The sequence below is a fragment of the Glycine max genome, chromosome 14, assembly GCF_000004515.6.
Source record: "Glycine max cultivar Williams 82 chromosome 14, Glycine_max_v4.0, whole genome shotgun sequence".
Lineage (NCBI taxonomy): Eukaryota > Viridiplantae > Streptophyta > Magnoliopsida > Fabales > Fabaceae > Glycine > Glycine max.
The window spans coordinates 7338317-7353605 of record NC_038250.2 but is presented as its reverse complement, the minus strand read 5'-3'; the positions used below and the strand labels follow the sequence as shown (position 1 = coordinate 7353605).

Here is a 15289-nt window from a genome sequence, read left to right as displayed (position 1 = left end):
GCCAGGTCCATGGGGAGTCCAATAACAAAGCCATAAAAATAAACGATAGTACGTAGATGATCATGCTTGAATTAAGACCATAATTTTCAGCGTCATGTCTTAAACAACTTACTAGTATCTCACAAACTTGTAAATAAATGAAGCCAAAGAAACCACGTCTCTAACAAAAAGGACGAATAAAATTATTTTCGCAAACTTTTTCTTTTAAAATCAATATTAGTATTTTGTTAAAGACAAAAAAAGAAGTTTCAAATGCATGATATACAACTAAAACTATATCCCCACTACTTATTGTTTGATGATTGAAAAAGAAGAAAATGGTGTCTGCACTGGGTGTGACTTGTTGAATCCCTATCATGCTGATGATGACCCAATATCCTACACTAATAATTCGTTTCATGATCATCTTTTAATTTGGTGGATCTTACTTGTTATTCACATTATCTTATTAGCTTTCCAATATAAATTATAATTGATACTAAACATTGATTCATATGGGCAGACCGTTGAATAAGTAAGCTTGAATGTTCTTGGACTCTTGGTGAATGGCTGCCCCATCGCCACTCACTCAGAATTTTGCACTATTTGTTGTTATTTAAACCGTACAAATTTTAATGATTTTTTAATTTATTATTTAATATTTTAATTCAGATAATTTTTTAAAGGTTTTTAATTCAGATAATTAAGACAAAGAGACAATTAATTTTATTTTTGTCTATATAATATATTTAAAATTTTAAGAAAGATTAATTACCATCTTTTTAAATTATCTATGTCTTTGCTTTATTTAATTCTTATATATTTTATACACTTATTATAAGAGCATCTTGTTGATATAAACAACTCAATTATATCACCTTAATCTTAAACAACTTAATCAAATTTATTTTCGATAGGTATTTTTAGTAATAAGTTGTTTAACTTACAAATATTTTATTTCTCTTTTCTTATATTTAATAAAAAGTTAAGTAACTCATGAGGAATAGTTGTAACACCCCTAGTTCCTATTATGATTTTGATTAATTTATTTGTAAAATTATGAAGTAAACGAATTAATTTAAAAAAATTATTCAACATTTTTTTTAAATAATGAATAACTTTTTGTCATAAATTTAAAAAATGTTATTATTGGAGATCTTTTAAAATGATAAATCATATTAAGATAATATTCGTTATACGTAAAATAAGATGTCCATCAACATCATATCTTTCAATAAGAAATAATTTAATTTATCAAACACTTGATTTTCAATAAATCAATACAAAACAATAAAAGCTCTTTTTTACATTCTCGATAATACATCGTTAAACAACTATACTATACAATTATAACACATGTTTACATTCATGAAATTATAAACTTAATATATCTAAGTAACATACGAATAATGATAACAACATAAGATCGAAACCTAATCTACCCTCCTTTGTACAAGAAAAAATTGAGACCTAGAGTAGTGACTCAAAGAAAGCTCAACCCTTGTGAACTCATTTCAAAACTCTTGAGTTATCATCATCGGATCCTTTTTATTCTCGAACAAGTGCAACTACCTCTTTAGTGCTTGTCACAACTTTTTCATTTGATCTTCGTTGTTGGCATCAAGTCCTTCCTCTTTCTCTGAAAAACAAAAGGTGTATGGAATTAGTCAGTCATCTCCTCTAAAACTACAAACAAACAACCTTATGGCCAAAAATATACATACTAACCATCACGATGTGGTCCTCTCATGGTCTCACTCATAATCTTATTCACATTTATAACAAATTCTTAACTTATCACATTATAGGTTTGTTATCACTGGAACTTTCAGAACTCAATGGTCTTACACAATTTAAGTTGGATAACTGTTGAGAGTACACCCTCACCATGATACACTGGCTGACTCTCACCAACCGGCTATATCTTGCATTTGTTGGGATTGCTAAGTCAACATTGTGGAAACGCAACCACACCCCTAAGAAATAGCAAGTCAACGATCCATCCCTCAGGTACCACTCTGTGGGGTCATCCAATCTCTAAGGACTAATTTGTTAACAAATTTCCCCACTAAGATTGTCCTTTACAAGTTTGTGTGGGCTCCTCTATTAATGGTACCAGACGACAGTCAACTAAACGATATAAGCTCATCAACACATCATGATAACTGATGTGCATAAATAGATTATGTAATTAAAACATATAAGGATTAGTACTATTCTTCCTTTTTTATTGCTTCTTTTTGTGTGAATCATTGGAATTTCAACTTCCTCTGAGTTTTTATGCAGTAGGTGCCTTAAACTGCAAATTCATATTGTTTTGATGTTTTTTTATTTTGCAGAGATATAGACAAGGGATAGGAAGAGAAGTTGAAGCCTGAAGATTCACGATCAGTGCACCAGACTAGCTTAGCGAGCTATTGTCGATAAGCGAGAGGGTTTCGCTTAGCGCGAAGAAGCAGCATGGAGAATTTCCAGTCAAGTGAAGGTGCGCTTAGTGCCCAACCAATTACTCGTGCTCAGCATGTAGTCGCGGAATCTCAAACCCATGAAAGGTTTTTAAGAGAAAAATAGAGAGAAGAAAAGAGTTCATTTAGAAGAATAGAGAGCCCTAAAGCTTGAGCTAGAGGAAAAAGACAATCATTGGAAGCCCATTCTCTTCCATGGATTCACCTTCATGACAATGAAGGGCTAAACAGCCCTAAAGACTCTTATTATCTATTTAATCTTATTACTAGTTTCATTGTTTCTTCTTGCGTTTATTTCCATGTATTTGGTTTGATCATCCATTTATATGCTATATTAGGGTTTAAGCATTGGGAAATGTGGTTAATCTTTAAAACTTGGAAGAACATCTAAAATACTTCATTGCTAGGGATACTGTGAGGTAGTTTAGCCGAATTGTACATCTCTATTAATCATGCAGTTCAACTAGTTGTGTTCTTGAGGGATTAAGAAAAGGATTAGGAGAATTAGACTCTCTCGTGTGAGGAATCACGGTTAGAGTACTTTAATGGATGTAGGTGATAACTAGAGTATTATTAAATAGAGAAAAATTAACCAAATTACATCAAGAGAAGTTTCGGTAGGAAGCCCCCAACACAATCAACTCCTGCATTCACTTTTCTTCGCCAGTCTCAGTGTTTGTTTTCTTTACTCAATTTTAGTTTAAAATCACTTTATCATCTAATTTGCAAACAAAAATGATTTACTTAGCTTTCTCCAATTCATTCGTCAATTGCACACAAATTGAATACGTACTAGTTTGAGTACAAACAAAATCCCCACGGAAAAGATACTCGATTTTACCGTTTTAAAAATACTACTTGGAAAAATTGATGCACTTGCCAAGGGGTTAACACATCACACGAAGATTAACATCTTCCCTACCATCTGAAGTGTTCAATCCATTGTTACCCCATCCTTCATAAACATAACACAGATAGAGCTCCGCACACAACCTCTCCAAAGCTTGCCTTCACATTTAGTGATCACAAAGAGATCATATTTCTCAAACAATGTGTTATCCTCATGACGATCTCGTCATGTTCTACACGGTCTCACCATGACCAAAATGGGAAAAGGCTTTCCCCTCTCCCTTCGTACTCACAGACAAGTGTGATCTTACAAACATCAAACTCAATTCATGAAAACATGTTCATAATGCACCACAACAACATATCACAATCCATAACAATGCCTTAAAGCATTCTCACCCATTCCATGAATTGGATTCATGCCCCCATCCCACATTTTATTACATTTTATGTTAACCTTTTTTCTCTCAATATTATGCGGGGTTTATCATGAAGCAAGGAACTTAAGACTCATTCTAAGTCCACTTCACAATAATGTACTCTCATGTGCAAAGGTATCTAATGTTTACTAAGTCCAAATAAGTCATTAAATTCCCACTCTTGCTAAGTTTTTATTCATTGTTCATCATAATGAACCTATATTCATACTAGGTTAGAATCCTAGTTTCTACAAATGCACTCATGCATTAAGTCCATTTGCCACCCCCCCCCCCTTTGAAGGATTTCATAATCCTTAGTCACACAAATAATTTTCAAAGTCATCATACAAACACACACCAATCAAGATTTCCAGCACACAATTTTCCTGAGGATCACAAGTCCTCCCTGTCTCCAATTTAGTCATTAAAAATTCAATAATATCAATTAAAGTGAAAGAAAATTATACTTAAATCCATTGAACTCAAACTCATAGATACTTATTAAAAGTAGATTCTCTTAACATAACCTTAAAACTTATTTGTGCAACTCATAATTCTCATACATTAAAGAAATTCCAATTGAAAATTCATTTGAAAGTCATTCGTACACATTCTGCAGGGTTCCATGTTTAAGCCTGGCTCGACCTATGCTTAAACTTGGCTCGACCAACGCTTAAGCTTGGTTCACCCCACGCTTAAACCTAAATCTAGTAGCTAAACTTCTTTTGTAGGCCATTTCGCTTAAGTTTGGTTCAACCTACGCTTAAGCTTGGCTCTCGCTTAAGCTTGGTTCTAGCCACACTTAAGCTTGAAAACCAACAACCTCATTTTCTTGAAAGGTCATTTCGCTTAAGCGCCATGACTTTGCAGAACTTTTAAAAAGGAGTTTTTAACTTTCAATGGCTTCCATAAACAAGCAAGAAAAAGAACAAATAACTCCTCCATACCTTAAGATCCACGCACAAGATCCACGCACAAGATGGAGGAAAATGGATGCTCTAGGCACTTAGAACCCAAGACACTATCTTTGAGCAAGCCCAAGCCAACATTAAAAGAATCACTTCCTTCTTCCTTCTCAAACCTCATGACTAGAGTAGAGAAAATGACATTTTCTCCCTCTCATACCCATGACACATCCCTACACAAATGAGTTATCCTCTAAAGTTTTCTCTCAAGCTAGATATTTAGGAACTTTGCTTCAAGCTATGGACCATTAAGCTTTAGGGAGTTTAGAAATGAGTTGACACAATTTGATGTGGTGATTTAAGGGTGAGTTGGCTCTGCAAGAAAGACATTTGTGACTAAATTGTCTAGGGAAGAGTAATTAAATCTAATCTCAGACAATGCTAATCCTACACAATGTAACTTTATACAACACGAATTTACATAATATAAGTTTGCACGGTATAAATTCTACACAGTCCAAATCGTTCTCAATTAACTCTAAACTTTTAATAGATGTTAGTTACACTAAATTAATAACACAAATAATTAAATGATATTTCACTTAAGATTAATTTTCTCAAGAAAAACATAATTAACTATTTACAGATTATAAATTTACAATGTACAAAAACTTTGATTTTAATTAAAGCTTTTCATTAAAACTTGTCACATGGAAAATAATGCACGTATAATTTATTATTATTTTTTCTAAATCACTTAACTCAAATCATCATAATAATTAATTTCAATATCAATTAAGTTTTTGCAGAGCACATAAACACAATTTTTACTATAGTCCAAGATGTCAATTTTTAGGGTGTTACAATAGTTACTTATATAAATAGCTCTCTTTAATTTTAATCAACTTAAAATCACATGTCACACATTAAAACAATATTTTTTTAACAACTCATCAAGCAATTTCTATTATATATGTTATTAATTAAAATGATAATAATAAATGTGAGTTAAGAAGTTAAAAAAATATATTCTTATATTATAAATCCTAAACTCTAATTGAATGAGACTATGTTAAGGAATCATATATTTTTTAAGAATTGTTTTCTTAATGAGAGCATTCTCGGGAGTTATTATTATTCTCGTTGAGTCGCATGTCCTATTCTAGTATATTATAGATTAATCATTAAATTTGATTTTAATTTTTTGTTTTGGATATATTTCATAATTATAATTTAATATAACTGCTAGTTTAAAAATAATATTTTTCGACAATCTCAAACCACTTTCCTTTGCATATATAATTTTCCTAATAGTTTATCTTTGTTAATCTATAATTTTTTTATCTTTATTTATAAATTGAATTTCAATTTTTTTAAAAGAATATCATTAGTTAAAAATAATATTATATAATAATATATCTTTTTTTTTATCATAAACTTATAATATAATCTATATATTCAAAATACTTATTTATTAAATGATTAGTCTAATTATTATGAAATGTTGGATATCATAAAAATGCAATATTAATTTTAAAATAATTGTAAATTTTCTTATAAAACTTATTAGATCTAAATCTTTCTACAATTCCACCACACTTTTTATTGGCTCTAAATACTTATTTATTATAACTTATAGTTAAATAAAAAAAATATTTATCATGCATTGCACATGTTAAAAGAATAATGTTAGATATAAATGAAGAGATTGATTATATTTCTTTATTTGTAAATTAATTTTTAAAATAAATAGATAAAATGAAAATAATATTAATTCAGAAATTGAAAAATAAAATACATATCTTAACATTTACAAGAGTAATGGTAACACACCTACCATTTATTTAAATTTTTAAAATTTTGGAAAGCATCTTGAAAACTTTTTAATACTTACCTTAACATTTACAATTACAAGAGTAATGGTAACACACTTTCATCTTATTTTTCGACGTAATCCCACCGTAATTTTTATTTAAAAATTATTATTAATTTTAACCGTGGTGTCCTTAAAAAGACTATATTATAGCATGCGGATGAATTTACATAAATTTAGAATTGTTTCAGTTTAATCAAGTAATTTTAAATTCAAGTTTTAGATTTATTGTCTACGATTCTCCTATCCAACTGGAGTAAATATATCTTCTATATATCATACCTATAATTTAGACACCTAAAAAGTATCAAAATAATCACCGACATCATCTCATTATATAAATTATAATATAGTTACATTAAATGAGTGTGTTCTTAGATATTTCATTTCATCTCATAATAAATATCATGATAGAAGAAAAAATAAGTTTCAGTGTAATTTTAATTTTTAATGTAATATTAATTAATTTTTTATTTATTCCCTAATAATATATTTTAGAATATTACTGTTGTGTTGGATCATCTTAAGACTTAATTTAGATTATTATTGTTGCACTCAAGGAAAGCAAAGGCTACAATTGAAGACCTTGAATGAAAGCAGGAGACATTAGAATTTTGATTTTGATTCTTGCATGCCAATTGTCAAACCATGAATTGGGCTCCTCTAAAGTGCACAAATCCTAACCATTTAATGTAATCAATGATTTAAATTAATACACTTCAATTAAAAGTCACACATCAAATTTTTTACTTTTAATATAATAAAAATTATTAATTAAAAGAGGAATGTGAAAAAGCATTTAACTAGTTAAAAGAGGTGTGTTAGCTTCCCCACCGATTTTGACGAAGTTGCAGGAAGGGGAAACACTATTTGTATATTTTATTTGACAGTTTCAGACGAAGCTGTAGTGCTGCTTTGGTTAGGGAAACTCCTGAGACTCAAAAGCCAGTATATACAGGATTGGACAATCTTCTCCAAGGTTAATCTTGTGATAAGGGTTTACAGAGGGAGGTAGAATTCTTCTGGTAGAAGATAATGTGTTGTACATTTATTTGTTTTTGAGTAGTGTGCTTGTGTAAATTTTGAAATTCAGTGGAATTTCACCACAATTGATACAAGCAGTGACGCAATGTGTTTCATTAGGTAATCCAGAATTTAAATTTTAGTTAATTTGATCTTTGCATATAAAATAAAATATATTGAAAAATAATATTCATTTCAAGTGTGCTCACAGTTTTAGATATTTTCTTACTGTAATTTCATAAATTTGTTATATTTTTTCATTTATTTATATTTTTTTAGTCTATGTAAAAATTGAAGATAACACTTTTTTTAGGTGAAGATAACACTTTTGTTGACACGGATAAAACAGTTTCCAATAAATTTAAAAGTATATATTAAAAATTGTGTTCAATAATTTATTGTTAAGATTTATCAAATAAAATAATTGTAGTTGATTGATTAAAGGAGACTGTTTTTTTTCTTCAAAAGTCCCGTACACAAATCAAGTTTCGGTGTACTCGCAATTTAATGCGTAGATCGAAAGATGTTAACGTATGGATAATGATTAGTCTAATTATTATGAAATGTTGGATATCATAAAAATGCAATATTCATTTTAAAATAATTGCAAATTTTCTCATAAAACTTATTAGCTCTAAATCTTTCAACAGTTCCACCACACTTTTTACTATTTTTTCTATTTCTTTTAGTATGACAAGTATTAAATATGATTTATACTTTTAAGAAATTGAATATATTTTTATTCAATATTTTTTAAAAAGTAGGAAAAATTATAAGAGGAATAAAATAAAAAATAGATAATTCTATAAATTTTAGTACCTACTAATGCTTTTAATTACTTGGTCCTTTTGTTGTTTTTTAATAAAATTATTAATTAATTTATAAGAATTAATAAAATTAGAAAATTTAGTTAATAATATTATTTATTTTCTAAATTTATATGTTTTATTAATTATCTCTAACATTAATGAGTTATATTCTTAATTTTTAAATATTTCTATTGAATTTAATTCATTTAATCTTTAATAATAATAATAATAATAATAATGATAATAATAATAATAATAATAATAATAATAATAATAATAATAATATGCTTTTGCCTTAATTGTTATTGACTATACATATAAAAATATAAAATATTAAAATAGTTTTTTAAAAATGCTCTGCATACAATGAGACAAAGCTACTTTCTATCATAACATCTTCAAATTTATAAAAATAAAAACAATGTCATTTTGATCCATCAATATTTAGGAAATTAGGTATGGCTAAGATAAAAAAAAAATTGAACGAATATTTAAATTTAAATATATGTAAATATTATGTATATGTGGTAGAAAGTTTGGATTGTTAAATAGATGAATTAGCAAAAGCTATGCAGAGCATCAAAGTTTTGAAAGAAAAAACAAAATAAAATAAAGATGTGAACAAATAAATTAATAAAAGTGCCAAAAATTTCAAATATTGTAAATATAAGTAGTATTTCAATTTTTATTTATTACAATTTACACCTAAAAACCTGAAATAATACATTAATAATATAAGTTTTAGGCAACGGCCTATACGTATTCAAATATTTTGGAGAAATTTAAGTAAACAATTTAGTTAATTAATAAGTTACTCGAGAAAAAATATCACATGACAGTTTATATTATATAAACTCTTTTTTCATATTTTAATAGATTTTATTACGAAACCTAATGACAAAAAAATTTAAAAAAATGTTGTAAAAAATTTATAAGCTTCATCACACATGTTTAATATATATGTAAGGAGGTGTTTTTTTTCCAGGAAAAAAAAGAACAAGATTGCTGAAAATATAAACTTGAGAATATCACATTTTCATATTCACTACAAGTTTTGTAAAAATATTACCAAGAATATAAAATGCACAAAATTTTCTCGCTGCTTATTCTCACGGAGAAAGGTGAGTATATAGGATTTTAATAGGAATAAAAGTTATTTTCTACAATAACTTCCTACTCCCACTTCATTGTTCTACATTTATTTTTTTACTTTTATTTTTAATTAAATAATTTTTTAACTATAATTTTTAAATAAACATGTTCATAAAAATAATATTTTCAGAAATATGATTCCCATAAATAAAATTTCATACCTTAAAAAATAAATTTCGCCTGAAAGTTTAGTAATTGTTGAATTATCTTATTTCCTTCTCATTATCTTTCTTTAGGTTGTCTTTGAAATCATTTGATAACCCTTCTTCGGTTCTTCCAAACCAAACTAATTAAAATAATCTTCCAAATTATTTAATTAATGTCAAATCATTCTATAAGTAACGTGGCATCTTCCAAACAAAAGTTTAATCTTATAATTATTTAATATCATATCAAATTCTTGCAAGTTATCTAATGCAAATCATTACAAATATGATGTGACTTTATTTCAACAAAAGTTTGTTATTCAAAACTATTTAGTATTAATTGAATCATATCAAATATTGATGTTACTCTTCGAATTGAATGACCGATACTTTTGAACAGGTTTGAAAGAATTATTATTATTTATTCATTATCAGAAAAGAAAAAAATACAGACCATAAGGATAACAAAAAAAAAACTACGTGCAATTAGTAAAAAAAAAAATCCTCTAATATCACTTTATATTCTATGTTCCAATCCTACTCACATTTACCTTTAGTATTAATCATTTTAATTATTTAAAAATATTACATTAATACATATAGTAAAGAAGATAGTTGTAAACGTTACGATACTAGAGGTACGTATTTAGTACAATATGAAAAAATCTAATAATTTCCAATAGTAACTGGAACTGCTAAAAAAACTAATTTTAAAAATGATTATAACTATAACTTATGGTTATTTGAAGTAACTTATTTTTATTTAAAAATAGATAGTTATATAAAAATATAACTAATTTTATAAAAATGATTACTTTAAATAATTTATTTATTTGATTTTAGGTATAAATTATTACATAAGCGAATATATAACAAATTGATTGATATTTTAAAAAGTAATTATAATTATAATCTAATTATGAGTATATTTACGTAAATACTGAAATGAGGAAAGTACAAACGCGGCTTATTGTTCTCGCTTGGCTTCTGAATCGTGAGAAAGTCTCACGTTCTAACTTCTACGTCTATTACAGACTACTGTAGTATAGCTACACGTGGGCTCTTTTGTATTTGCGTGGACGGAAAGTCATCTTCTATTAACATCCCATCAGTTTTTCAGATCCATCCGTTCATTTACCACCGACTTTTCTCACCCCCTTAGATTTCATCCACGTGTCCATTGTGCAACCCACCAATAGCATACATACAACACGCCCATAATCATCATTCCACAACAAAACTCACCCTATTATCTACTACTTAACAAACATTGTTACCACAAATCCCCTATTTGACAAACCACAATTACTTGTTTGATAAGCAATAAACCCAACCCAAACCTTTCATTGGAAAGAAAAGCATATTTCCATTTCGGTATATATACATGAATATGATTAATTTGAGTGAAAACGCTTGGCACACAAATAAGGAACGTATATGGTTCTTAATTAAGTTTGTTTTATTTATTTAAGAGTGTATTTTATTGGTGTAATGGCTTTTCTGATTCAAAAGACAGAGATGGGGTGTGAGGGGTTGTGTCGGCCACCTTCGAATTTATCTCTTCATGGAAGCTCCGCGTGGCGGCTCTATCCCATGACACATGAAAAACTCATTCTCTCGCTGCACATAATTAATATTTTGCTTCTTCTTCGCCCTAATTGCTAATATAAAAATTAAATACTCTTATGTTTTAAAAATATAATACACTACGTATATTTTTTTATTAAGAGTTTAATAGATGCAGATTATCGATATAAAACTGTCAGCCAATCATATTCTTCGTAGGTAATATGAATTTTAAGTTATTTATTATAAAATTCCATGAATTAACGATTCTAAATAACAGTGTAATAATTCTATACACTGTTAACACATATATTAGCTTAATTTATAGAGTAAATAATGCACTAAACAGTATAACGAGAATCTATATTATCATTTAATAATAAATTAAAGCTATTGTTATGACAAATTTATTAATTTTTATAATTATTTTAAAAACTATACGAGTAATAATTTTTAATTAGTTGAAAAATTGAAAAAAAAATAGATTAATAATACATAAAATTTAATATTTTAAAAACTAAATTAAGTTTTCTGTAAGTTAAAATTAATACTATATTTTTACTTTCTATAAATGTTTTAATAAACACATGAATTAATAAAATTAATTTATGAATATACAAAATTAAAAATATAAAAAAAATACGGTCAATCAATTAATTTGTGACATGAGATAGCATAGTAGTACTATAAAAAAAAAAAACCTTTCAACTCGATCTAAATTAATTTGAACTTTTATTTTACTTACATAATTTTCTTTTCGTATTTCCCATATACTCCCACTCAAGTCATAGTAGTCAATGGTCATTTTCCATCTTCATATAAATAGAACGAATACACCCACAACATCGTTCTGTGGGTAAACAAGTGTTTCCTGAGTCTGAACGGAATCCCACTTAAAAGTCGTTCTCCTTCCTCTTCGCAGCTGTTATATAGTACTATTTTCATTTCATATGTTTATGCACCTCTATATATACATAGACACATGTAAATGGTTGCAAAGGAAGATAAGATAGGTACCAGCTATCACATAGTTTATTTAATCCGTTATATGCCACCTGATATATAGGCATATTAGCTAGTTAGGTAGGTATAGTAGTTTAAGTTAATTCAACCATGGAAGACAGGGATCACTGTTGTTCCAACAATTCAACGATGATCACAACAACAAAGAAAAGAACGGGTAGAAGAAGTCCAACATCGGATAAGCTCAAGAATCAACACCGCGAGAAGCAGTCGATGAAACCTTACCGTGGAATAAGGATGCGGAAGTGGGGGAAGTGGGTGGCGGAGATCAGAGAACCCAACAAAAGGTCGAGGATATGGTTGGGTTCTTACACGACACCCGTGGCCGCCGCACGTGCCTACGACACCGCTGTCTTTTACCTCCGGGGTCCCACCGCGCGCCTTAACTTCCCCGAACTCTTGTTCCAGGACGACGACCAGGAGGGCAGTGATTCGGTGCAGCACGGCGCAGCAGGGAACATGTCCGCTGATTCCATTCGCCGAAAAGCCACGCAAGTCGGCGCCAGAGTCGACGCTCTCCAAACCGCGCTTCACCACCACGCGCCAAGTACCAACTCTCTCAATCTCAAGCCCGACTTGAACGAGTTTCCAAAACTCGAAGAGCTTCAAGATTGATATAAATCAAATATCAATATCAATCAATATATTTAATTTCCTAAGTTCTTTATTAATATATAGTTTTATGTGTGTATATATAGATGATGATGCCTCGGAGTTGGGGCTTGAAACTAATTAACCCCTTCCCTTCCCCTTAATTTAGATATATCCCTTTTCTTGTTTTTCCGTATCTTCAATCATAATATCAAATCAAAGAAGTATTATTATTTTCTAGGGTTTTTGCTAATTGATATATTATTATCATATGGTTTTGATACGGTGTAACGTAACAATTACTAACATATTAAGTGGCCAGTATTCGTGGTGAGATAGAAAGATGTTTCATGATTCAATATTATTCTTCGTTGAGTTCACTGTTTTGTTTGGTGCTGGAGAATATATCTTTTTCTTCTTCTTCTTTCGTGCAAAAGGGGAAGGAGGAGTTAAGAATTTCCGTTCGTTCAGATTCTTTCTCTTTAATTTATGGGCTTGGGTTTTTGTGTGAAAAGATTATTCGCTTTATTATTAAATGTTATCTTGATGATTCGGTGGATCTAATTAAATACGTGAAGGCGCAAATCTTGAGTGTGGATATTAAAGATGGGAGCAGCTAGCGGTGGCCCAGCGTGCGAGGGACATTAAAAATAAACAGGCAAATACAAATGTTCAGTTTGCCGAAGTGGATAAAGTGATAAGGCAGAGTAGAAGCACCACAAGAAAGAGAAGTAGCTTCTTGTGACCAGGTGGTGGACACCACACAAAAAGAATATAAAAGAGTTGGTGTATTGTTTATACTATTTTTTAAAAATATTTTTTCCTTCTATAATAATTTTATGATAAATAATATATAAACATTTATTGTATAAATTTTTTTAAAATAAGAATGGTCAAGACTACTCGCAAGAGGGAGGAGGCTAGTGTATCTCAATATCTCACTTCTCACAGAAAGAGTGAGAGATTGTCGTTTGTCATTGTCATGGAAAAGTTCAGCTTACAGATGGCCTTGTTTATCTGAGATTGATATACACCGTTGGTATAAGAACGCAATTGGCTTCTTTAATTTGTTATTTGTGTTGTTGAAATAATAACTTCTGTCTTTCATTTCTTTTTGAGAATAAATAAATAAATTTAATCTTAAATTTGGTGTAAAATATATATAATTTGTTCTCAGAGTTAAATGTAATATTTCTAGTTAGCATGAGAATGATCCGTATATATATAATGTTATCTTCCACTTGAATTGGATTCTGTGTGCATAAACATAATCCACTGACGTGTATATATATATATATATATATTGCCTTTCATAAATTACTGGTGAGTAGAAAATTCATGAAAACTTCTTGAGCACATGGAAATCATTAGTTTATTAGGAGGGTTTAATTTCTTCCACCCATATTATTATTTCGTAAGAAAGAAATTATGCATAGCATAGGTATTAAGGTTGAAAATGTATTTTTAAATAAACTACTCCAAGTACATTAATTCGTCCACTTTTCTCGTCTCTCAGTTGTTGGTACCACATATTTATCCTTCCTCATCTTCTAATAGGTTAGTCTTTGTTGGTATCGATTCTCATCTATAAACTTGAATGGTGGCAGGCTTGATATTTTCGTCGGTTTGGCCAACATGAATGAAATGATTTACAGGATGCATGTATGTTAGCTAAGAAAAAAGCTAGTGTATTAATTAGGAAGGTCCAAAGTGAAAATCATTTGGTGGATGCTGACTTTTGAAGGAATATGCAATATTATATAAATATTATTTCAGTGAGGTATCTAAGTTAAGGGGTACCTTTAATTAAGAGTCCATTGACATAGATGGAGTTTAGCTTAAAAGGAGAGACCAAGGAAAAAGGCTATACCTACCTGGTACCAAGAGAGCCTTATAGAGTGGATTTGAAGTCATGTTTAATGGATAGCTAATTTTCGTATGCACATACCTGAATGTTGACTTTTCAATGAGTAAGCATTAATTGATATATCGGTTTAATTTCACATTTCGGTGACGAGACTCTCGGTCAATATACAGGATAATTGTTAGAATCCCTGCTCTTCCATAACCGACTAAAAAAGGAAGGATTTTTTCCTGTTGAGGATAGGAAAATCATGATCCAGCTATGGGACTTAATTAAGCTATGAAACCTCTGACCTTATCCTATTATTTTCTGTTTATTAGACAAATAATAAATATTATTAATGTACTCTATGGGTTTTTGGGTAGTTGGCATTAACTAACCGGTTATCACTCCCCACACGATGTTTTGGTGGACATCATGGACAATTATAACCTCGATCAATACCATTTCTTAAAAGACACTAAGCGATGTATGAATAGGTTATATTCCATTCATCATACACTTTCTAAATAGACATTGACTTTAGCATTAGAATCCTTTTTCAAGTACTAATCCCGTCATTGAAGAAGGACCTTGGAAACACATGAACACGACTACTCATAGATCGAATTACGAAAAGTCTAAT

General features: G+C 29.3%; 1 protein-coding gene across 1 annotated transcript; it reads left to right on the top strand.

The window, feature by feature from the left end:
* The first annotated feature begins 12047 nt into the window (after window positions 1-12047).
* Window positions 12048-13040, top strand: DREB1 (dehydration responsive element binding protein). The gene has a single exon (NM_001248850.2). The coding sequence runs from the start codon at window positions 12300-12302 to the stop codon at window positions 12822-12824; it is 525 nt and encodes a 174-aa protein (NP_001235779.1). The 5' UTR covers window positions 12048-12299; the 3' UTR covers window positions 12825-13040.
* Window positions 13041-15289: the final 2249 nt, after the last annotated feature.